This window comes from Episyrphus balteatus, chromosome 1 (genome assembly GCF_945859705.1).
Source record: "Episyrphus balteatus chromosome 1, idEpiBalt1.1, whole genome shotgun sequence".
NCBI classification, from domain to species: domain Eukaryota; kingdom Metazoa; phylum Arthropoda; class Insecta; order Diptera; family Syrphidae; genus Episyrphus; species Episyrphus balteatus.
In genome coordinates, this window is record NC_079134.1 from 162215887 (window position 1) to 162242703 (window position 26817).

Sequence of the window (26817 nt, forward strand, 5' to 3'; positions counted from 1 at the left end):
AAATGTTTTTTATAAAAAAGAATATATTTGATATTTAAAACAATATTGATATTTAATTATATTTCGATACGGTAATCAATAAATCAGTTTTATTTAAATGCAAAAAGGACATAGCTCATATTCTGGATGAAGGCTATAAAGCACTTGATAACAACCACATTAAGTGTTTTATGTTCATTAAATTAATAATGCAATTAAGTTAAAGGATACAAAATATATTTTAATTTTTAAAGTTATCATTAAAATAATTACCAACGTTAAAGTATTCAAAGTTTGACAACTGATATGGATCAAATTCCAGGCTTTTTTAAAAAATATTTTGGGAAAATATAATTTGCAAAAAAATTAACATTGTTAACAGCATATTTTATAAACAAGAGCCAAAAATAGCCTCTTTCAAAATTGGTTCATCAAATTGTGATATCAAGTTTTTATAAGATTTTTAATATTATTTAGTATATGTATTTTCAAATAGTTAACTTTACAAGGCTTCAAGTATTTTTTATGGTGCCGTCAAATAACTCGTGTGAAACACCGAGAAATCACCGAGTGATAAGTTTAAATTTAAAAAACACATTTTTGGTTTTTAAAACAATATTTCAAATTTTTTTTTAGAAAAACCAATTTTTTGAAATTTCGTTTTTATATGTACGACTAAATTAATTATTTCTTGAAAATGGCATACCAACTATTTCTCTGAAAAATATTAGAAAATTTTAATAATAAAAAAAATTATTTTTTTAACAATCTAACGATTTTCAAAAAAAAATTTCTAAAAATTCCTTTCATACAGGAAATCAGATGGCATCCTTCGTTTTGTGATTTAAATCATTAAAAACGGTGTTTTTTTTACATTATCAAAAATGTTTGAATAAAAGCTTTAAGATAAGAGATATTTTTACCATAAGAGCAAGTGCGTATGCATTTTATTCAATTGGAAAAGGCGTTAATTCACTTTTGACAATGACTATTTTGAATTTGGAGTTATTTTGCTTTCGTAAGGTCGCAATATAAATATCTTTAAGAACCAAATTTCGATAAACCGGAAATCAATGCTCAAGGAGTATATATATTGGCGATTTCGGATTAATTTTTTTTGAACATTACTCAGCATGACGTCAAAGTTTGAAGTTATTCAACTGAGCAAAATCATCAGAAACTAATCCTAAAATCACAAAAACTGAATCATAACATCTAAGGTTTAATAAAAAATATATTTTGATCAGAACAATGGCCAAAATTAATCTCAGTATACAAAAGCTTAAATCCATTATTCCGCTTAACATTTTTTTGCTTTTTCAAATTTTAAACAAACGTCACTTACCGAAAAGCCTGCAGTGCAACTCTAGATGGACCACAATTTCCTTGTACCCCAGCTGGAGCCTTCATTTTCACCAGCACAACTCGAATAATATTGCACAGGAATAGCAAATTCAACAACATCGATATACACACAGGTACAATGAATATGTTATCAAACTGAGTTGGATTCATCCAGCAGCTGTTAAATCAAAAAACAAACAAAAAACACAAAAAAGTGAACACCAAAATGTCATCATTCAAATACAGAAATACAAAAAAAATCGATGGATTCAAAAACTCACTGCATAACAGCCACACCTTCGCCCGCCAGTCCACGCGATAGCCCATAGATAAATATAACAATTGCCGGTGCTCCCCATCCAAAACCAATCAACCATTTGACGAGCTTTTTCTCCGAAATAAAAGCCGACACAAGAACTGTATGCAGATAGAATCCCTCGCACAGCATCCATGAGTAGTTGCTGAGCAGAAAATAGTGTAGTACCAGGTGCAAAGCAATACAAGTAGGCTGTGGAAATGGAAATATATATATTTTGTATTGCCTATTCGTAGGAGTATTGTGACAATAGAGGTGCGTTTCGAGAAGAGCAAACTTACCGGGTTAACATTGAGGAGTTCCGCGTCAGCCAGGACCACTTTGTACCAAACCAGCCAAAGGGTGTTGTTGACCGCAAACGAGGCAAACAGGTTCATGTGTATCGTTATGCGGGCACATTTCAGAGATCTGCCAAAAAGCATGCAATGGTAATTAGATTTTTGATGGAATTTTCACTGCCTGGCCTACGTCTAGTGGTAGGCAGCATTCAAAATATTTTTTGGTGTGTGTCTTTTCACATGTGTCCAATGTGAGTGAGAATGTTTGAATGAAGTTGTGATATTGTGGTATGGAATAATTGGTCTCGAGGGTTTGTATCATTTTACGCTTAAGCTTCATAGTGTTTTCAGTTTTTGAATAGCTTTTGTGTTTTGAAAATGTTTCGTTGACAAGATTGCAATGAATTTGCATTGTGTGATTGCATTCAAAATTGATGTTTTTAATTTTTCATTTAGATTTTAATTGATGTCAATATGAGTTAGTGATTTGATGATTACGCACGGAAACTGGTGGTTGTATCAAATCAAATATTAGAACACGGTGCGAAATTGTGTTTCCTTCTGTTTTAGATATTTTTCTTTGATGTTTTTGAAAGGAAATAAAATTAATTATAATTTTAAAAGCAAAGCAAAAACACTAAATTGTGTTAGAATTTGACATTTTGGCAAAAGGGCATTAATTATAATTCGATCTTTTCTTTCTTAACTTTCTTCTGACAAGCAATTAATTTTAAATCACTTTTTAAGTTCAAACGTTTTTTTTTTTTATAAAAAAAAACACCATTTTCCAAGCATGACACCGAAAAGATTATTCTATTAAAACGCAAAGTCAACAAAATGCTTAAAACATTATTTAAAATTCAATTTCAGCTAATTGAAAAGTTTTTTGAAACTTATTTCCCATCAGCATGTTCAACATAATAGCTTTGCCATAACATCCGCGCCACGTAGTGAGAAAACCCCGTTATTGAAGAACTTAAGGCAAGTAGTAATTTATCTCTATACCAAAAATGTGTTTAATGTTCCTTTTTATCCTGCTGCAAGCAAGAGAGTGTGTTTCTTCTCTCCTTTATCTTTGTACTTGAATGAACTTTAGCGCGGAATTTGTTGGAAAGGAGATCCTTTCAACTGAACATAATAGTTATGCAGTTTTCCTTAACTTTAAAAAGTTTGCAGAAAAACTTAAACTTTTGATTTTCTATGTTATGCGGGAATTCTCAAGATCTGGCAACGTTATAATGCTACTCCATTGTGTTCAATTAAGGCAATAAATTATGTACATTAAGTTTGAAGGATATAATATAGTTGAAAGAAGACATTCATAGTGAAAGTGTTTTTGAAACTTATGTGTGTGCAGTTTGTAGTAGTGACTTTTGTCACTTGGAGTTATTGGTAGTCTTTTGGAAAACACTTGTATATCCTGAAAAATTTATTTTTTGTGAAAAAAATTCTCAAAGTAAATGATGCTTTTCAAGTTGATATGCAATTTGTGTGAAAGTAGGTACTTGACAAGAAGTAAGGAAATGTACTTTGTGAAAGGTTTGAAGTTTAAAATTAAAAAAAGTGGGACACTCGGTCGAATACGTAATATTTGTGTGTCTCTTATGTAAAATGCTATTGACAATATAGAGGAGAGAACCAGGGACGGAATTAGGGCCAGTAAGTTAGTTGTAAGTAATTGATAAGTAGGCTAGTTTTTATGAATTTTTGTCTAGCTTTAAGATAGTTTTAAGTTGATGAAAAATAAAAAATGAATTGAAAATTGAAAAATAAACCAGGGACGGAATAAATCACTTAGGTAGGTCATTAAACTCATAAAAAAAAATACAAGAATTTTTTCTTGGTGAGTTGTGTGTAGGTATATAACGCGCAAGTATTACTAAGAAACTAAAGTTTAAGCCAGTTTAAAAGTAAATAAATAACTTGCTAAAGGCATGATCATCATGGGCGTTTAAGAGTCTAAGGCCCAATTTATTCACTCTCCATTAAATTTTTTTAAAGTCTCCATTAAAAACGAGAAATTTTAAAATTTGTATGTGATTTGACAGATTTTTAATTTTTAATGGGAACTTTAAATATAATGGAGAGTGAAAAAATTGGGCCTAATCTTTAATTAATTGATTCAAAAGGAATGGAAATATACAGAAAATTATTTCGGAATCATTATTAAATAATGACAAAGATATTCCTTAAATACTATTAATGGAAAGTAAGTAATTTCAATGCTATGCTCAAAAATATGTCCTGAATAAAATCTGAAAGGATGGTAATTTTGGGTCCAAACTAATTTCATGCATTTTTTTTAAGAAAAGTAGCAGAACAAATTTCCGAAAACGGGAGATTGATTTTTGTTTTTAATGTTGGTGTAGGTGTTGATCAGTCTAATACAATATGGCAAAGCAACTTTAATTTAAAATTCTTAAAATTCTTAAAAAAAAAATATTTTAGGATTTTAGGAAAATTAGATTTTATTTGGAAAAATCAAATTTTCGACAGCGGGGGTTGAATTGAAATTTTGTTTTCGGTGTTGATTAGTATAAACTACATTAAGGCAAACTATATTTATGAATTCTTTTTTCAAAAAATTATTTTTAAAAAATGAGTTTTAAAAAAACGGCTCCAACAATTTTGAAAAAATAAAAAAAAAAATAGTATTTTTGAACCGTTATTAACGGTACCTTCATTTCTGAATTTCTTAAACCGTTTAACCGATTTCAACGAGATTTTTTTTTAGGAACACGTTTTTATTAACTAAAATTTATTACTTTAAAAGTGAAGAAAAAAATTCAGAAACATCAATATTAAAAAAAAATCATTTAAAACATTTTTTTAAAAGTTTATTTAATGTCTTTGTTGTACAAGAAATCATATTGCAAACTTTGTTTTGAGGTTTAAACTACTTAAAAGGGTGTTTTTGTAATTTAGGAAACAGTTTTTAACGCTTTCATACTATTCTTATTACTTTAATGATAAAATAAAAAAAAAGTACGTATACGCCCCAGTGAATATTTGTATAGCTTCCCAAGCTTTTAAATTTTTTAATTTTATCGGGTTGTAAAATATACCTTTACACCTTTTAGTTTCTTTTATAAAGGACACTCATGACCTATGCGACACACTTTTTTTGTTTCTTTAATCTATGAATTTGAGTGTTTTAAGTACCTACCTATTAAAAAAAAACAACTTCATTTTTAAAATCCGATTTTTTGTTTTCTCAAGTTAAAATACTCATATCATTCGACACCAATATTTGGTGTTTTTATGCTTTTTTTTATAAATAATTAATATTCTGATATTGGAGTTTTTTGGATGTTGTGCAATTTGTCAATTTTAAATTTTGAATCCGTACTGTCGTTGATATTCATATTGATTTTTTTTTTCAGTATTTAAATGTTTTTCTGGCTATTATGGTCAAAGAAAAAAACAACAATTTTTTGTCCAAATAATACGAATTTCGATTTTTGATACATCGCGTTAAGTAATATCTCACCTACATTTTCAGCTCAAAATTCTCTTTTTACGGTACTATTTTCGAAAAAAGTAATGAATTCGAATTTTTTATTTTAACATTTCTATCTATAAACAACTAGAAATGACAATGAAAAAAATTAATATTTTTTTCGAAATCATTATTGTTTTTCAAAAAATAAGTGAAAATTACTTAAATCGTTTCTTACTTAAGTTCATCAATCTTTTTTTTAAATCCACCCCTGATAAAAATTTTCGTGTTGGAATTGTAATTTAAACTCGCAGCTTAAAGAAAAATAATGAAATTTGTGCTGTGCTAAAGTGAAGTACCTTAATGGGGTCACGGTTGAAGAGTAAAATTTGTGGACACACTGAATTCTTTTTCACACAAAATGAGATAAAATTATACTCTCAACACGTACATAATTGATTTTAAAAGAGTGTTTTTCTCCGTCTGAGTTTTTTTTGTTTTCTGCTGCCTTTGAGGTTGAAAGCAAACTCAATAAAAAACAGAAAAAACAGGAAAACAATATAATCAACCATGCAAGCTTGTAGAATTAATACCTTACAAGAAAGATGTTTACATCGAATGAAAATATAAGGCTTAAAAAAACATTTTTAAGGGCAAAAAGTTTTGTATTCCAAAATAATTTCATTAAATAGTTGAATTTATTTCATTCAAAAAGTGTTTATCTATTGTGGAAATGTTTCATAATTTTTAAAATATTTTTTCCAATCATCTGAGTCAAAAATTCAGTCTTATTTTCAAATTTCCCAGAACAACACTTTAAGAACTACTTACGGACATGAAACCCCTTTTTACTACAAATGTATTGTAGTGAAAAATAAAAATCATCAGATAAATTTCAATGAATCTTTTATGGGTAAATCGATTTTCATTTTACTCCATAACACCCAATCCCCATACCCCACATAGCATCATCGTTATCTTTTCTCATACAGAAAAACACTTTTGAATGCCATCAGCATCAGTTAAAAGGGAATGGCAAAAAGGGAGAACATTTTCAAGAGTTTTGTTTGGCATTTCACTTTAATATTTTAAATAAATTCTATACCAAAAGTATTTTTGTGTTGTTTTGTTTTGTGTGTTAATGAAGTGAACCTCTCAAAACAGGACAAGAGTTTCAAGTTCTTAGAATGAAACCATTTTATTTGAAACTTTCTGAACTTGTTGAAAATTATCAAAAAAAATAAATAAACAAGAAGGATTTTTAGAATTTTATGAATTCAAGTATAAAGGAGATTCTAACTTTCTGTTTTTTTGGCCTCAATATTTGTAATGTAAATTTTTGTTTCACTTTAAATTTATGTACAAATACATTCATTCAAATTACCCCCAAAGTAGAATGTACTTACCTAAAGTACCCTAGAATAGCCAAGGACATTAGGATGGCAACCAAGGATACACCATATCCAGTTTCATAAATTAAATTTACGTTCTCTCTCAACTGAAAAAAAAATAAATAAATTTCACGTATTTTGTTTTTTTATTACACATCATAAAAAAGAGGTGTTTTTTATATGTCTTCGTCTTAATGTTACCTCTAAGTCGTCAAAGTTAACACATGTTGTGTAATTTGACCAAGTCTTATTATTTGATGGATGTTTAAACCATTCCCCGTCGGGCATACATTCTTTGTGGGCGGTTCCTGTTGAAAAAAAAGATACAACACGTTAATTTGGGTTTGTTTTTACGTGACATGCATAAAATGGTGTAATATACAAAAAAATAAAAAGGGTTTCTTGGCAAGTTATCACATTTAACTATTTTTGTTTTTCTTTAATATGTGACTTAGATCACTGTAACACTTAAATTTAAAATTAGGAACTTAAATGTTTAATCGATAATACTAATTCATCATCACTTTTGGATCTCAAACACATTTCTCATAAATCATCTTATTATTAATACATTAATTCCTTTTTGGTCCAAACATGTTTCCAAACTTAACTCAACCCAAATTCAAAGAAAAATATCCATTTTCATATAAGCCTTATAAATATTATGTACATGTAATTATGATAAACGAACTTCTATTCTGGGCCAAAATGATGTTTATCCTTTGTAACGTGTTTCCATTAGAGCCAAAGCTATATACATAAGTTATGGTAAATATGTCTAACATGGACATTTGGTCAAACCGAAATAATATGTCATCGCTCTACTTCTTGATGGGGACATTTCAAAGGATAACACACACATTCGCTTGAATAAATTTGATATAATAAATAATATGATTCAGGGTGGAATAATTCAAATATAATAATTTGAGACAAGATTTCGAAATTGATTTTTAAATTCAAATCAAAAAGATGATGGATGGGTTGTTTTTTAAGAGATGGTCAATTTAGTTGAGGTTTGAATATTGCTCTAGAATTTGATTAATACCATAAGTTGGAGAATCCTACTTGTCTGGCAAAAAACAATGCAGAAATAGAATTAAAAACGTATTTTATTTTGTTCTTAAACACCCAACGAGCTTATATATTTGTGTGTTTGATAAAGAAATAGAACATAAGATGACAAACAATATTACCACAAAAAAAAAAAAATAAAAAGATTATTGATGTGTCTCAAAATTTGAATTGCATATTTTTGACCTAAAATTGACATTTCTTTCTTGATTTCTTCTTGATCACAAGATTTTTTTTACATTAGATAATTTTATTTCAATCCATTTGTAAAAGTTGAAAAATCATTTCGAGAACGGTCTCTCAGATATTAAAATTGATATAACAAAAAAATAAAAACATATGTGGTAAATGTGATAAAATTATTTCGGTTCAAAGACTATATGGATTTTCTTGATCTTTGATTTGCAAAAATTTTTGTTCGCCTATTTTTAACTTTGAAATCAATTATTTCAAAAACTATTGGTTATAATATACTAACTTTAAAATTAGAACTAAATGTACAATTTTGCCTTTCGGAAATGGTATCATTTATTACTGTAAGTGTTGCCGTTGTTTTTTAATAATTTTTTTTATTTTGATATTTTTTTTTTTAGAAAACTGCCCCTCCCACCTAAACGGGGGGAGATATACCCCCCTCCCAATGAAAAAAATGTTTGTATTGAACTCCTCTACAAAAACCCGTTATCAAATACTGGCGCCCAAGTTATTCTACTACGTGCCAAAACAACATTTTTGTTCTATACCTAAAAGTTCGAATTTCTGTAACTGGGTTAAAATAGTAAAATTTTTTTTTAAGCCAATTTTAAACTGATTTTCATAAAAAATACCTCGTTTGATTTGGAAGTAAATATTATTTTAGAATATATTTTTAAAACAGCATGTTGTTGTGAAAATATATACTTTAATTTGATGTCGAAGTTGGGTAAATGACGAAAAAAATGGAATTTTTGAACTTTGACAGCATATAAATTCTAGGTGGTTTAACCTTTAAACGGTTAAAGCAATCAATTTGATGTCAAGGAATTTTTTGTAGAACGTTTAAGCCCCTACAAGAATATATCTTGCTAATTTGAAAATAATGAAGTTTCAGTGAATAAGAAATTTTTTAAAAATATAAAATGTTTTTATATTTTTCTTTAACTTTGACCTCGAATATCTTTAGAATGGTTAGATTAATGAAAAAAGTTAAGACCTTTTTTGTGGAGCAATCAATTTCCAACATGAATATGTCCTGCGCGTTTGATCATTATAATTTTTCAATTTGTTACAAAATTAAAAATAAAAAACGAATTTTTAAAGATTTTCTCGATTTTTGGACCTCAAATATCTATTCAACGGTTAGATAAACGAAAAAAGTGTTTAAGGCCTTTTTTGTAGAACGTTTAATTTCCTACAAGAATATGAAAAGAAATTTGCTAAAAAGTCAATTAATAAAAAAAATTATTTTTTTTTAGTAGAAGCTGGATGTAAAAATGGAAAATTGCAAAGCGGAGGACCTTCCCATTAATACAAAGAGCTCATATTTGGGTGTATATTCTAGGGGGGTCTAGCAATCGATTTTTCGGAGTACCAAATCAAAAAAAAATTTCGATTTTTTGACCCACCCTAATATGTATGTAGGTATACCTACTTTATATAATTTTAAATGTATCAAATAAATTCTTTGAATCTTTTTTATTTGAGTTAACTTTATGTTTTTTGGGGTTCTGAACACGAGTCTGAATTACAAAATTTTCTACGGCTATGAAAATAAGTTACCAAAAAAGTGCAAGAAAAGCATTTTTTGTGTATTTTGCGTAAACATTATTTGAAAAAAGTTCTATAAAACTTAAGTTCGAAATCTTCAGTGGCTGTTTTACTTTAAACGCTAGCTTCGAACAACACTCGTTTTTTCCCGCTAATGCCCCTTCCATTTTAATGTTTTAACTAAGCAACTGCATTACATTCATCATTTTTGCACCACATTTACTACTGTTGATGTTTTCAAATTAAGGAACGAAATTATATTCATTTTACAAAAAAAAAAAAAAACAACTCTCACTATCTATTAACAACAAGTAGGTACATCCAACCTAGTCATGCACAGTTTTATTTTATGAGCGCAATGAAAATTGATTATTACTTTTTGATGTCAAACACGATAGTGTCAATCTACATAAGCATACGTTGTATGTCTTGTTTTTTTTTTTCTATGCCACAATAGGTATTGGCTGATGAGCTTTCACTTTATAATCGATTGGCATCAAGAACATATAAAAATAACAATTTCCTATAGTATACCTACGAACTTGACCTTTAATTGAAAAAAAATACAAGTACACATACGTACTTGTACAAAGATGTGTGCTATGCAAGTTTACATTGGTAGTTAAAAGGAAGCTTATGTCGAACTAATTGATTTGTGTTCAAAGAAAGTGAAAAAAGGGTTTATGACTTAATTAAGGAAAAAAAAAACCAGGAATTAAATTTTCAGCTTATCCTTTCGCATATCGATGGATTATAATCCTAGGGAGATCAATAATCGTCTTTGTGTTTTTTTTTTTTTGTATGGAGACGACTGGGCTTTTAAAAAATTATATTTTAAAACTTCAAGGCACTTAACTCAATCTACCACAAATGCACATTTAAATTGTCCTCCTTGTTAGTGGTTCATAATGAATTCAGTCATATCCAAGGCGCACGAGGAAAAATATAAAAAATTTGGCTGTAGACGTAGTCTTTTCGAATGTCAAGGTCAATTTTTAATTGAATTCGTTATAAAGAGATGGAAGTTTTTAAAAATAAAATCTGTCTGCAAAAATTCATTTCATATAAATTTTCGTATACCAAACCATTTGTATTAGCCGAAATAAATTAGTGAAAAAAAAAAATGGCAGACTCAAAGACATCCTTTGACTTAGATGTAGAAAAGGGATGGGAAGAAAACTCAGTAGGGGGTTCAAAGAATTTTTCAGAAGTATTAAAATAAACTTAAGCTTTAAGCACATCAAACGATATTTTACATGTGTGCATATTTTCGAAAATATTTGGAAATACAAAAAGCCAAATATTTTATACCTCACATTTTTTGTAGAACGAAAAATGCTTAAGACTGTTCGTCTGTTAAATTGTAAATCGTTTTTTTTTTTTTCAAAGAAAATGCGATTACACAGATATAAATTAATTTAGAGTAAAATTAAAATTGGGTCTTGTACGAAGATTACTCTTGCCTATTGCCTTTATTAAATAAAGAAGACTCATTTGTTTTGTTTTGTGTTTAAGGAACAAAAGGAGTTAAACAATTTATGTATGTTTCTTTTTTTTAGAAACACAATTGCACAAAAGGATTTCCAAACCTTACTCTCACAAAGGATACTGTAAATTTTGAAAATTTGGGAAGACCATCAAGAGTTTTAGCTATTTAATTTATTAATTAAATTTTTTTTTCATTTAAAAATTTAATTTCCTAAGAAAAATGACATGTCTATCTCGAAAAGGCTTAAGATATAAAGCTCTTAATCTTGCAGAGAGAGAAATTAACAAAAAGAGATTTAATTGTTTATCAGTAAGATTAATTTATTCATTAATTTGAATACTTAGAAAATTTTAATCCTGTTTCTTTGATTAAAATGAGTCTGCACAAGTATTTAATTTGGATAAAAAGAGATTAAATATTATTTACCATGGAGTAATTGACAGATTAATCCTTGTCTGAAGGTTGTATTATTTCGTTAAGTAGATTCCCTTGTAGGAATAACAAGTTAAATGTGCTTATCTTTAATTTATTTTTTCTTAAATATAATAAGAACAACAAACAAAAATAGTTGTAAAGCCATTTTTCTCAGAATATTATAATTGACAATTATTGCTTTGAATTTCGGCAGTTAAAGTAGGTATTGGAAAAAACTTTTATGATGCTCTAATTACTATGGCAATAAGAAATAATTATGCTTACAAGGACATGGACATCAACTTCTATCGTTTACAAAAATCGAGAATCATTTTTGGTGTAGGTGTAATTATTTTCTTCTTGAGGTCATAGTTCAACGATTTTATTTTAGATTTTATTTAAATGTTATGGCGAAACTGTTATAAGTATTTGTCAGAAACATTATACAACAAACTTGTAAATTACGAAAGACATAGAAACAGCGTCGGTATGCTGCTAAAACGCACTAAGTCATATTTTAAGGATTTTTAGATTTAAATGCAAAACGGTTCAGAATGATGATATCGATCTAGTAAAATACCACACTAAGAAATATTTGGCGTACTTTATGCACGAAGTCAGAAAAAATAACTTTAATACAGGCACAACGCACTAAGTTGACTTAGTGCTTTTTACCTGTAACGCAAGAAAAATTAAATCAGTAGGTACCAGTTAATAGCAAGAGAAAGCATTAATGAGACTTAGTGCATTTTTCCTGTCTTTAAAACAACATTTTTAAATTTGAAAAATGACTTACAAAGTATCTTGTGAGGTAAATGTAAGAAAAAAGCGGTCAAATGTAAATAGATTAATACAAATTGTAAGTTTATCAGCGAGTAAAGACGACTTGAATTTTCTATATGAATCTTAATAACCTTTTAAAAATGAATTAGAATTCTCGTTCTTAACTGGCTTCAAATTAAATGTTTTCGATACGAAAAAAATAAACCGGGAATACTTCAAACTTAGGTAATATGAATTTGACCAGAATTTTCGAAACTTGATCGTTTTTAAGAATTTTTGAAGAGGGAGAAACCCTGTTCCTAATTATCTGCCGGTAAAAAAATGGCCAAGACTGTACAGGGTACACCGAACCTCTTAAATTAGCACAACTAGGAGAAAGACCTCATTGATATATGAGGTGTTCAGAGTAATAATGGGTTAAGTCCATTTGAAATTTTTGCATTGTTTTGAACTTTGAAAAGCCTTTTCTCAAGAACTAAAGGAACTTTTGAAATAAAGGTTTCACAGATTTCTTTCTTGTATATTATTTTATATAGAACCCTTAATTTTAAAGACCTTTAAAAATCTGACTTATGTATAGAGAAGTGGACTTCAAAATTTATTATTCTGAACGCCTCATTTGTAAGAAAGGTGCTATTCCTGAAATTTTTCATTCTTGGTTTTCATCATTACCATCACAATGTTAGACAAAAGATTTCCTTCCAGAACTAGATGTATTAGATGAAAGAGATTATTTTAAATTGCTTCCATTTTTAAAGCCTTCTTTTAATAGTTACTTGTTTTTATTTCTTCTACGTTGTAAAATTTCTGATTTAACTAGGTATAATTGAGATTTTGTCTTTACTTTTGTGCTATAATGTTGTTTCCTTTAACTTCATATGCCAGAAAAGTATTCATTACGGACAAATAATTGCAAATCATTACAGGTAAAAGGCACTAAGTCATGGCTTTTTCTACTTTTGTTCACATAATTATCATTTTTGTTATTCAAACACCAAAAAAGTTTTTGGAAACTAATGTCAAAATGTTGAGTTTGTGTTTAAAGTGATTATCCGACAAATAACAGTTAACATTGAATTTTCACAAGAGAAATAATCTTAAAAAACGATTTACTCAAAACTATGTTTTTTGACTTAGTGCATTTTGGCTGCATAGCAACGCAGTGTCAATTTATTTTTGGCAATTGGTTTCAATTAAAATACACGACTAGTTCGCACGAACTTGCTCTAAGAATTGAAAATGTTAAAATTTTTAAGACTTTCTGGAAAATTCATATGAAAAAAAAATAAGAAAACACAAAATCCGTTTTTCAAATTCAAATAACAATATCTTAAATCAAATTGAGCTCCAAAACAACTATTTATATGCATTTTGAGAAAAGAGCCGTTTAAAAAAAAATATTTTTTTCTAAATATTTTTTTACAAAAAAAAGTTTTAAAATATAGTTGGTATGCCATTTTGTAAAAAATCAATTTCACATAAAATTTGATTAAAAAAAAAAACATTTCTAAATCTTTTTTCAAAAATTCAAAAATCAATTTTTGTAAAATTTAAATTTTGGCTTATTTTTAAACTATAAAAATGCATTTGTGTAAAAAACTTCGCCTACCTTTTTCAAAGAAAATCTAATTTAAAAAAAATTTAATTTAAAAAAAACCGGTTCTATGACAGGTACCTATACCTACCATTATTAATGATTTTTGAAAAAAAAAAAAAAATGTTTTCATTAAAAAATAGACCTTCTCTAATAACTAACATTTTTTAATTCTATTAACAAAATCGTTAGAGCCGTTTTCGGCTATTTTACTAAAATAGGTATATGACAGGTATACCGTTATTTTTGTTAAAAAAAAGATATTCCTAGGAATAAGCTCTAACTGAAGTTTATCTGACAATTGAAAAAAATGGTTCTTAGAAAATCAGAAATCAATTAAAATTGTTTTTTCCCATAAAACAATTTTCATCTGCAATTTTTTTATTTATTTTTTTTTTTTTTCAAATCACAAACGAGTAAAGTAAAGTATCAAAATTGAAAAATAAATCAATAAAGCATGTTTCTTTACCATCGAATATAATTAAAAATAAGTGTGAAATTAATTTCTTTTCATCAAGTTTCAAAAATAGGTAGTACATAATCAATTTTTGCAAAGATTATAATCAAAAACTTTTCATCACATTTTAATGCAAAATAAAAAACCTTGTTTACTAATTAATTCCTTCAAACAATATTTTTAATAGTTAATATGAATTTATTACCGTAAATTGCGAAACCAAAAATATCCTTAATTTCATAATTTGCCAATTCAACCCTATGCCATCGAAAACCAGCAGAAATCTTTAATTAGTTCACCCATTTTTGTCTAGAGATGTGGTTTGGATTTCTCAAATTAATTTATATTCTCTCTACAAACTCAATTTCAGTTCGAAAATACAAAAGAAAATGGAAAACAAACAAAACAAGAAAAATCAATGAAACAAACAACAGCTGTTGTAATAAATAATAATTATTATCATCATGAGAAAACTTTCTTCGTCGCAGACTCCAAAGGAAATAATAAAAAAAAGTGAGTGAAAGACTAGACATCTTACTTACTTGTTGGATCGAATCCCACAATAAATGATGGGCATCTTTCGAAAGCAGACTTTCCAGCTGGAGTGTCTGGCCAACACAACCATCCATCCCATGTCCCATGACAATAACTACCTGTAGAATAAGAAAATGAAAAAAACAAAAAGGATGAAGAGATGGCTTATATACAATTAATTCAAAAAAAAGTTCTAAAGAAAAGAAAGAAAGTTGTTGCTATAGGATACTTATATCACCAACCTGTTGGTAAGTCAGGTGCTGTGGTATTACTGAGTCTTTCTAAACATTCAGCCTTGAGGCGTTCCAAAGGATCCTGTGTAACCTCCTCTTCGGGTGATAATGTGGGATTGTCATTTTTCGACAACGGACTGGCTGTACTCATTTTTTATTATTATTCTGGAATGTTAGGAGTATAATCTGCAAAGGAAAAATAAAACAAAAAGAAATTCTTAATAAAAGGAAAATGAAGGTAAAGAGAAACATGGAGAAGGATAACCACGTTTATAAAATGGAAAATGTTGGTTGGTAGGTATCCTGCAAGAAAATGTTTACACAAGAATATTTCTCAAGTACTTGTACAGTCAATACCATTTAACTGAATTTTTCCTTATATTGTACATTCCACCGTCACGTACGGACACATGTGCCATCACGTACAGACAACATTATTATTGTTCACATTTTCAGAATGTTCAGAAGGTAAAACAGTACATAAAATCAACAAATCAAAAAAATATTTAAATTTAAGTTTGCTTTTGGGATAAGAACCAAGAATCAAAAAAGCCTATAAGAAAAAATTTGGTGGAAGGGTGTTTTTTTTTCAAAGAGACTGTAAAATCTTTAATTGCTCCCAAAAAGTCAATGGTTCGTGTAAAACGTCTAAGAACTTTAGTATAAACGTTCAATTTGTCATCGAAATAAAAAAAAAATCATTGATTCTTTGACCATAATTTTTGTTTTCACTCAAAAAAACACCCTTTTAACCATGATATTCTTATAGACACTTTAGATTCTTGTTTCTTATCTCAATTGTAACATAATTGCTGAATTTAAATATTGTACCATTATTATTATTCACTTTTTCCAATATACCCATATTTTCTGTACACTTAAAAAAAAACACCCTTTCACGTCAAAAAAATGTTTAGACTAATTTTGTTCTTAATTCCCATGGGAAAAAAAAAATTTTAATAAATTTCGTAGAGGTAACTTTTATACCCTTGATTTTATCGGACTTCTCGCGGATTTTCCTGATTGCCAAAAAAAAACACCCTTTCACTCAAGATAGTTTTGTAAACTTTTTAGATTCTTTGCTCTTATAAGAAACGAAACTGGTTTACCAAGTTTAGAAAAATAATAAAATTTATGTCAGCCGTTATGAAACCTTTCTCACACATTACTCAACCCATAAAAAAAACACCCTTTCACTAAAAATATTTTTAGAAATTTTATGAAACCAGAATTACATCAATGTATTTTGGTTTTCACATAGGTTTCGATAATATTTACCTGTTTAAGTCCCTTCCACCCAATTTTTTCTTATAGACTTTTTGCCAAGTTTCATGAGTGTACCTAACATTTTTTTTTAAATGCCTATTTTACCTCTGTGCTATTAGACTATATTTATAATTCATGTTTTTGACCTTCATTCTGCCAATGCTATTTCAAATAATCGAGCTCGACTGTATCAGAAAATCAACATAAAACCGAAAACAACAGCAATCATAATGGTTTTTCCATTTTTAATCATTAAAGCAATAAATTATACCATGACATTTTCAAAATAAAATTTTATGAAATAAAAAATCGATTTATCATTTTCACATAAATTATGGAAAAATTTAAAAATCCTGAAAAGTTGACAAAAAAAGAGAGTAAGCACGTGAGAAATGTTAAGTTCTCAAAAGCTTGAAGTAAGCTGGATTAAATAAATTGCATTCTTTATAAATAACATTGTTGAGATAAGCCACATGGAATTGTTTTTCATTCTTTTGTTTAAATGTGTAAGAATGTAAATGAAATTTTAAATAAAGACATTTTTTTTTCAGTTTTGTTTTGTTCTTCTTGTTCAACACCATTCGCCCTCTTTATGCCAACAAAAAAGTTTATTTTAAAAGACCACGGTAAGTTCCTTTTGATATAAGCATCCTGTTTTTTTTGTATACAATTTTGTGTATGAAAAAAGGATGTGTCAACAGTTTCCATAGAATAATCTGTCGTCATTTTTGTTTATTTTATTTTTTAGGTCAAAATGGGGGGAAATGATAAAATAATTCCGGATCCAGCTGTGCTAACGCTTTTTTTTGTATGCAATTTAACTAAAAGTCAAGTTGTTTTTGTGTGATGCCCCTAAAACTGTGCTAAAAAAATTGCTGACGGAAGTTTGTTTATATTTTTTCGTTGTTGGTATTTTTGTTGACGGATGAACTAATGGTTTTTGCATAAAATAATAACAAGGTGTTTATTTTTAGAAAATATAATTTTTTTAGCAATTTCAATTTGACAAAGTAAATTGATTTGTTTACTCATTTGTGTATGGAAAAATATTGTTAGATAAAAATTTATTCAGATGGCAGATGAATTTAATTTACATTTGTTTGTCTTTTTATTAAAAAAAAAAAACAAAATAATTAAATAAATAAACGATAATTTTATAAGTATTTTGTGAAATAAAAGAAAAGGAATCCAGTATTGATGAAAAAAATTTTTTTGTGCTCAAACAAAAAAAATATCAAACATTTTAATGTCAATGAAGATTTTTCTTCTTTAAAACTCATAAATAAAAATCAAATAACTTTATTAAGGAATTTTATCCTTGTACATAATATCTGAATATTTCTTCACAGAAATGTTATATGAACTACATTCAATCGAGTAAGAATTTTAAAGTCAAATAAATAACATTTGGAGTTACAGTGGATTCACTTTTTCAAATTATAATTTAAAAAGGTCACTGTGGTGTATGCGTACTATTTTTTTTAAACGATTTTTACACTGAACAAAAAAATTTGTTTTGCGATTTTAAAGGTGAATAAATAAATAAAACATAATGCTTTTATAATTTTCAAACTAAGGGTAGGATAAAAATTAAAGTTGGGCTATCCTGGGATTACCTTGAGCAAAAATATTTTTTACAGGACTTCAGTATTTTTCGATGGCTTTCGGATTCTGAGCTGTTTGTTCTCATAACAGCTGGTGGCATCTTGGGTATTCGGGTGGTTTATTGGATCGCCAAACTGCTTCTATTACATAGTGATCTATTGGAAGCTCCTTATTGACACCTACTCAAAGTCAAAGGGATTTTTCAACAATTAAATCCTTTTAACTTGTTAATGAGAAACATAGTTGAACAAGTCATTCTTAACAAGTACAAATATGTGACAATGTGTAAAATAATAATTTCTGCTGCCTAGACTATATTATCTCTGGAATTGATGAAAATAATTTCCATTGTCAACGTACCACAATTATGTATTCATCTAACAAAATTTCTCTAGAGCAAGGTTAGGGAAGAAAACATCATTTCATCCCCTTCTGGGAATCAATTAAACATGTTAAATAGATCTCAAAGAAACCCAACCTGGCTATTTATACGTCGTTAATGATTAACTTTCGTGTTGTAAGGAATTTCTCTTATGACTTCATCCAAAGCTATACGTACACTCTGATTATCTTCTCGTAGACAGTCTATAAATAGGTAGGTGGTTTTGATAGTAGGTGTAATTGGGTGTTAAATATCAAAAAATCTGTTTAAATATCTGATAATTATACCGATGATATGATTGGAAACTGACACATTTTTTTTATAATTTGCAGACAAAAAATACATTTAATTATGAAATAAACCTATTTATATGAACTTTAAAAATGACATTCTGAAATTTAAAGCTTCAGCGGATTTAATTAAGTTACTTCCTTTTTTTTTGTTAAATCCCAATTAGGTACCATCGTCACGTTTTAAATCAAAACTGACATCCGTTCTCCGACTCCGCAAAAGAATCTCAAATTCTCAAAACAAATATTCGTTATAATAAATTATCCCATCGGTGGCAATGGCATGCCGCCAGTCATCTTAACCAAACATATACTTAATCTGCATCATTTAATATGCGGCTGTGGCTGTGGCGTCGACGTCATTTCATTCACGCATTTCAATCACATAATTTATTTCCCTGACACGCATACGCCCCAAAGGAGTAGGTATGAATTGGATTGGATTTCTATATCAATAATAATAAGCTCTTCCACCGTTGGCGATGGCTGAAAACCCCTCAAGGCTGCAATTGAAGCCAGCTGACTCTAATAATGTCATCTGTGGAATTTGCATTTTTTTGTAAGAATGATGAATGCGATTGCTTACTTCCATCATCATCATACACCATCCAGGCAGGAAACCCAGTCAAGCATTCGCTTCAATTAGTGAATGAGAAATCATTTATTTATGTGTGTGAGAATTGATGTTGTGTATCTACTTTATTTGTATGTCATTGTAATCAGATATAAGTTTGAAGCCTCTCTTTTGGCGGATAAAGAAGAAGTCCAGTTAAAAAGAAAATTCACTTCGCCTCTTCTTGGTTAGCAGCGATACGAAAAACTTGTTCCTTAATTACCTCCATTTGACTGAAGGTGTAAGTGCCATGCTACTCGTATCGTTGCTCTGACTGCGGCACGTTTTGCCGGACACTCGTTAACCTGTACTTCTCAACTAATAGTTGATTAATTTTTTACATCGTGATTAAGAGTGTTATCGGTATAGTAGTTGCTGCAACAAGCGTGGGCTGATATAAGATCTTATAGGTATTCAAGTCGAAGTCTAACACAAACCAAATTACACACGTGTTATTCACACATAACTTGTTAATGACTTATGCGGGATAAAAGCGGTTAGGTTTTGAGTTACAAGTTTTGCGGCTTTGCTCTTTAGTAAGGGTGACAGGTTAATAGTTTTTTTTTTTTTTTCGAATAATGAATCGATTCATAGAATTGAATGAACAAATTAATTTAAATGATAAATTATTCACAAGTTATCAGTTGAATTTTATATTTATTTGGTGAATGAATATGTGCATTTAAATTTGTTTACTTTAAATGGGTGAAACCCTTATCAAATTTGTCGGTCGAAATTGGTACAGTAAAACTTGTTATATATGTAACTTTTTATCCACTATGTTTTTTGTTTGACATCAAAAAGAAATTCCCCTAATAGCCCAGTGCGTTTATAATTTGACCCAGAAGTTGTTACTATCCCCAAATTTTCTTTTTGCACTCGTAAAATTCCCCTTTTGGCCGCCATCTTGGATTTTAATTTTTATTAAATATCCCGACTTCTGTTCATCCTAGGTAAAAGTTGGTTACATAAAAGACGTAGACAATTAAATTTTGCGTCTTTTGTGTTAAGATTACTTTTTCGATATTCTGAATATTAAAAAAAGTTAAAAAAAAAACGTAAAAAAGAAAATTTTTAAGTTCTGAGCCATTTTTAATAAAAATTATGAAAAAAACCTTCCGAGAAAAGATTGTTCACCTTAAAATTCTCAAGTTATTTTTACTTCTTTTTTTTTTATAAAATGCAATTTTTTGTCTGTGTTTTTATCTTTACTTTTTTCTATTTTTTTTTTTTTTTCAACCAAATCTTGAATTTTAAACGATTAGGGAGTATTTTCTTGCATTGTGTTACAAAAGTAAATTCAAGACGTGCAATTTTTTTACTTTTAAGTCTCTTCATTTGCTAAAAAGGAGTATTTTTTAATAAAAAAGTTTTAATAACTTTTGTATTTACATATAGCCATACACAAAAAAATTTAATGGCAGAGTTGTAGAGAATTTTAAGGTGAACAATAGGGCCTTCGTTATTTAGGTTTTTTTCGGGAATCAAGTTCCTAAGTGAAAAAACTGTTTCTAAATATTAAAAAAAAATTCCCTAATTTTTTCAGATTTTTATTTTGACGCTAGATGGCGCCCGAAGAGGGTTAAAGTTTTTTTCTCATTTGAAATAGGTTTATGTTGACTTATAAGGCCATTTTTTTAGATATAGCCTAAATGTAAAAAATGTTGATGATGTTCTATTCTATATTTAACACCCTTTTCACAAAGGTATAAACAATTTTTCTAGGACTATTGGTTTAGTCAGGACATGCATGTCTGTTTTGGGTTTTGTTTTATTTTTCATGCTACTCATATGCTTGTTTTAGTAAAACATGCTTGATTTAATAAACCCAAAAAAGACATAGGTACATATCCTGACTAAACCCACTTAGGAACTTGATTCAAAAATAACGAACGCCCTAGTGAACAATCTGTTCGCAGAAGGTTTTTTCATAAGTTCGAACATTTCAACTCGCTGCTCTTAAATTCAACTAATCTATTATTGCATTATTTTGCTAATATTTTCCGTGATTTTGTAACAAATTGTTGGTACTTCAAACATGAATCAATTCTTTTTACCATTTGCAATAGACACCAAAATGTATATAAAATAGATGAATTTAAAGTCATGAGACCCTTTCTTAACTTAAATAGAAACCCTGTTCTCCTCTAAGTTCATTTAAAACAATATTCAAGTCACCTAAAATAATGCTCTTAAACTATCAACAAAGCCCCGGAAACAGCTTCACCATTAACAGAGTTTTCATCCAATTTAATTAAATACTTGTCGTTGGCAGTGGTGCTCTAGCACCTTTTTGCTCCGGTAATCGAGTCAAATTGCAAACGATATCATAAAGTCTGAAATTTACTTCTAAGCAAAAAGCACTGCCATTTGATTGTGTATGGAATGGAGTGGTAACTGAGTTGAAAAGGAGTTGAACTCCTTCTGTCTTCTCGAAATAAAATCCACAAACTAATGGATTTAATACTGATAACTTGGCTTTTTAAATGGAAATAGTTTTTTTTTTTCTTTCTTTTTCTGTCGGTCTTTTCGAACAGAAATAGAAAAAAATATGTTTAATGTATGAAAAAATATTTTATGCAATATTGTTCTTCTGAATTGACAGACGTTGAAATATTAAAACATATTTAACTTTTCTGCAAATAATAAATAATATTATGAATGCGTCTTTATCCATTCACACTAAGAAATAATAAAAATAACTTAAAATAGCTTTTGTGGAGATGCTTTGAGTTCATTTCATTTGCAAATACCGAAGAAAGAAAAAAAAACTATAATGGATTCTAATTTATTCCAAATTCACATAACAGTGGGATAGCAGGGGTCGTTTTTATCAGTTTGTGTTGTCTTGTTTGTAAACAAAAATGTACACAACTTTCGTGTTTGCATATTTCTATCTTTCTCTTTTAGATAGAATTAACACTCAGTGACACTCGATTGATGTCGCATGTTGGCTAATTTATTTTTTGCGATCTTCTGGAGATTAATGTATTAAGAAAAGTTTTATAGAATTTCATTGAACTGTCAAATTTATGTGTTGTGTTGTGGTGTATTGTTATGCACGAGTTGTCTATGTTTCGTGAGCATATTGAGTACACACGTGTTCTAATAAAGACACAAATTTGTCAGAATGTAATAAGGTCAAATGAAAATGTTCGTGTGGCAACAAATAATAAATTAAGTTTTTCTTAGGTGAGCTGTCATATCTTCTGTCATGAGTTTTCAAGCTTTTTCTAACTTTGTATTTTGATGAAGTTAACATCTTAATAAAACTAATATTAAGTTTGTAAGAATTTTAATATTTTACATTAAAAAAAAAAAAAACTATGAAAGCAAATAAGTAATTTTTGTTTGTCTTTAGAAACACTTGGTCCTCTAAAAAGTCATTTTTTTTTTTAAACCTTTTCGTTATAAAATATGAATTAATTTTTTTTTAATTTTTTGGTCATAGCGATATTATAAATTAAATTCCGAAGAGTAAAAGGTAATATATAGTTTTGAAAAATAAAATCATTTCATTGGAATTATTTAATGGGTAAAATCTGAATGACGATGATTTAACGTGATAACGTCGTAAGAAAACAGGTTGTGTGCTTTTAAAATGAGTCAAATGAAGCATTTTTTTCTTTTCTCATTATAAAAAGATAAAAATAAAAAACGGATAAAAAAGGTAAAAAAACTGGGGACAAAAAACTTGTTTTTATCGTTATTCCGTCAAAAACCATTTTAAAAAACCAATTTTTTGCACATGTATGCGCACATAAACTACATGTTCTATAAGCTTGAGATTTTTTGAATGCTACAAAAAATTAAAAAAAAACAAAAACTCACCCAAAAATACCCCAAAATAAGTAGGTGTTTTTCAAAAATTCATATTTCAAAACCCAGAGACTTAAAAATAAATCCGTATTAGACCCCTTACTTTTTTTTTATTATTTTTCGAATGACGTTTTTCAAATTGTCAAAAAAAATTCCCCTACCTAAAATCACTACTTTGTCAAAGGTCTACCTTATGTTTTAGTTTTAAAAAACCATTAATAGCTTGGTTTCGAAATTTTTTAGAAATTTTTCAATACCATTGCCAGTCTTGCAATAAATTTATCTATTGATAAAAAGAAAATTCAACTCTTTACATTGTCGCGTTTAGAAAATAGCCAATTTTGTTTTATCCCTATTTACCCTATCAAAGAGAATTTTATAAAATCCTTCAAATGTATTTAACTTTATGACCCTGAAAGTAGCAGACAACAGACAAAAAAAATCTTTGGCAGCGGATATCTAAGAAACAAGAGTAAAAAATGGATTTCTGTAAGTGGCGATTTGTTGTAATTTGGATTTTGAATATGTGCCATTTTTTATTTTTTTTATTTCGGTAATGTGTAAAATTTTACAGTAAAAATAAAACTTTGGCAAGCTCTCAAATTTTCAAATTTTGAATTTTTTAATTTTAAATTAAAAAAAAAAGTAATTTTTAAAAGTTTGGCCGCGGATATAAAAGCCAATATTACTTAAAAATGTTTGAAAAAAATTTGAATGTACCTATTTGTTTTTTCAACACCTACATGTGCTATTTTTTAGATTTTCAAATTTTGAATTTTTTAATTTTAAATTAAAAAAAAAACTTAATTTTAAAAATATTATTAAAAAAACAAAAATATACTAATCCAGTCAAATAAGAGTTTAACCTCGGAATGAATGCTAATAGAAATTTTTTTTGTTCAATACCTTCGGTTTGGCATTCTATAACATACCTCAAAAGTCTAGAATAATCTCATGTCCGCAAGTCGCGATTTTGAAGGTCGAAGCGCGAATCGAGATTTTCAAAATTAGCAATAATAGACAACGGTATTATATACACATATAATATATGAGTTCGATGTATTTTTTTAAATGCTTTTTTCATCCGTCAACCCATATTATTATAACAGTTGCTAACTTACTACCGAAAAACCGTTAAAAGTTATGGTAGCGGAACCAAATTTTGCATGAAGGTTTTTATATCCATTATCATTAAGAATTTAAACAATGCAATGCAAAACACATTCATATCTATGACAAAATGGTATTTTTTGAGAAAAGGGGAAATTTTGGGATATGCACTAAAAACATCCTGGTACAATCTTGGAATTAGTGCTAATAGGCTAATTTTTTGGTTTCTATGTTTGTTTGGATATTCTTTAACTTATGTCAAAAGTCTAAAAAATCTCATGTCCGCAAGTCCTAATTTTCCTGGTTTGAAGATAAGGTGAAGATTTTGAAAAAATGAAAAACAACACTTCAGATACTTCTGACACAAGTAAATATGGTACTTTACTTTTCAGGGATGGTCAGATTGATTTGTTTGTGGGTTTTTTTGGAATCAGCATTAAAAAATACCTCGAACTCATATATCATATGTGTATTATTATACCATTGTCTATTATTGCTACCTAATTTTGAAAATCTCGATTCGCGCTTCGACCTTCAACAACATGAGATTATTCTAGACTTTTGAGGTATGTTATTGTTATAGAATGCCAAACCGAAGGTATTGAACAAAAAAAATTTCTATTAGCATTCATTCCGAGGTTAAACTCTTATTTGACTGGATTAGTATATTTTTGTTTTTTTAATAATATTTTTAAAATTAAGTTTTTTTTTTAATTTAAAATTAAAAAATTCAAAATTTGAAAATCTAAAAAATAGCACATGTAGGTTTTGAAAAAACAAATACAGGCATATTTTTTTTTGTTTTTTAAGATTAATATTGGCTTTTATATCCGCGGCCAAACTTCTACAAATTAGTTTTTTTGAAATTTAAAATCACCCATTACAAAATTTAAAAATCTAAAAAATAGCACATGTGATGTAGATTATTCAAAATATTTTATGTATATTTTTTATTTACTCAAAAATAGTCATTTTTGAGGAAGTTATGAGCTGCCAAATGATCTAAGCAAAAAATCGAAAAACTAAAAAATAGCATATTTAGAGTTTTGAGAAGTAAGTATACTGTTTCAATTTCATTAAATAATGTCCATTCGTTAGCCCAGGAGAGCTTGCCAAAGTTTTATTTTTACTGTAAAATTTTACACATTACCGAAATAAAAAAAAAATAAAAAATGGCACATATTCAAAATCCAAATTACAACAAATCGCCATTTACAGAAATCCATTTTTTATTCTTGTTTCTTAGATATCCGCTGCCAAAGATTTTTTTTGTCTGTTGTCTGCTACTTTCAGGGTCATTTAACTTTAGGTTATTCTTATTATCTTTCAAATAAGCTATAGAAGACTTTTTTATCTTTAATAGTTTATTTTTAATTTTGAATTGAAATTTTTGCTGCACTGCGAAAGTGCGATAGTGAAACGCTAAAAAATGGCGTCACTTTTTTGTGGTGGCTGCCATGGTTCATATATTTATAAGACGTTATCACGTCAAAAAATCCCTCGAAAATGAAATACTTTTTAATTTTTTTAAATCAATTAAAAATTAAAAAAATGCAGGAAATGATGATGGCTAAATTTCTTCCTGCACCAATATAACCTCTCTTCTCCCTTTGTATTCTAATAATTTAGAACTTTTCCAATTTCAATCTTCAAAGATGGTTCCTTTCAAATTCTACTAGCAATGTGTTAATCCTTTTAAAGGTAGCTAAAAACTTGTTTTTTTTTCTCTCTTTCTTTTTGATTGAAGTTGAAAAAAAAAAAAAACTATTTCAAGTTTCTTTCAATTTCATAACATTCCAATTTGCTCTAAGCAAGTTGCAATAAAAGTTTCTATCTTTTCCAAAAGTATTCACCTAACAAGAAAGTGGAAACTTGAACAAATTTTGTTAAAGTTTTTTCTCTTATTTTTTTTTTATGAACCGGACATGGTCAAGTCTTCCAAATTCCCACTTTGCAAAAGTATAAAATCCACTTTTAAACACATTTATGTTAGATCTTTTCATAATTGCATAGAGTAAGTACTTTTAACTCCTACAAAACTTTTTAGTTTGTTTTTAAGTTAAAAAACAAAAAAACAAAAATATCAAAAAGATATGAAAATAACTACTTTCAAGTTAAAAAAAAGCCTTCTGGCTAAGTTGAAACATGATTGAAATAAAATAACAAACGAATTTTAATTTATGAACTGAAAGTAGGTTATCTGTAAAGTGCTTACAGGTTGAATATTGTTATAAATAAGTTAACACAAGAATGATTCCCTTGCTAACCGTATTGAAAAGACCAATAATTCCTAGAATAAGGAATAAAGAACAGGTGTGTTCTTCCTGAAGTTAATCATCTGTTTTGCAATTTCCTTCATAAATTGAAAACTCTCTCTGGAATTGAAAAGAACAATTTTTCCAGCATTTTGCTGCCCACTTTATATAGGAGTTAATTTTAAAGGATAAAGCAATTTAACTGCTTTATTTATGTTCAGCTGAATGAACATCCTTATGCCTGACATAAGTCATTTTCATACTTCATTTCCTTTCAAAAAGGTATTCAATTCTTTTTTTGTATTTTCAATTTTAATCACATTCAAACCGAAGTGAGCATTTTTCAAAACACAATGTTGAATATATCAAGAAAATATGGTATTTCCTTCGTCCTTTATTATGTCGT

At 28.3% G+C, this 26817-nt stretch overlaps 1 protein-coding gene and 1 long non-coding RNA gene across 3 annotated transcripts in view; one reads left to right on the plus strand and one right to left on the minus strand.

The window, feature by feature from the left end:
• The window catches only part of LOC129918554 (calcitonin gene-related peptide type 1 receptor), a 93916-nt gene that overhangs the window by 8845 nt on the left and 58254 nt on the right, over window positions 1-26817 (minus strand). Inside the window, 7 exon segments of the mRNA XM_055999161.1 lie at window positions 1325-1501; window positions 1605-1831; window positions 1921-2047; window positions 6763-6854; window positions 6949-7055; window positions 14847-14957; window positions 15081-15257. Coding sequence (XP_055855136.1) covers window positions 1325-1501; window positions 1605-1831; window positions 1921-2047; window positions 6763-6854; window positions 6949-7055; window positions 14847-14957; window positions 15081-15222 — 983 coding nt within the window. The 5' untranslated portion in view covers window positions 15223-15257.
• Window positions 15251-17404, plus strand: LOC129918561 (uncharacterized). 2 transcript variants are annotated; one of them, XR_008772972.1, is made up of 3 exons: window positions 15251-15365; window positions 16889-16963; window positions 17086-17404. It is a non-coding gene; the product is annotated as an uncharacterized LOC129918561 (long non-coding RNA). The 2 variants fall into 2 exon arrangements; XR_008772971.1 differs by lacking the exon at window positions 15251-15365 and adding an exon at window positions 16427-16753 and having other exon boundaries at window positions 17086-17403.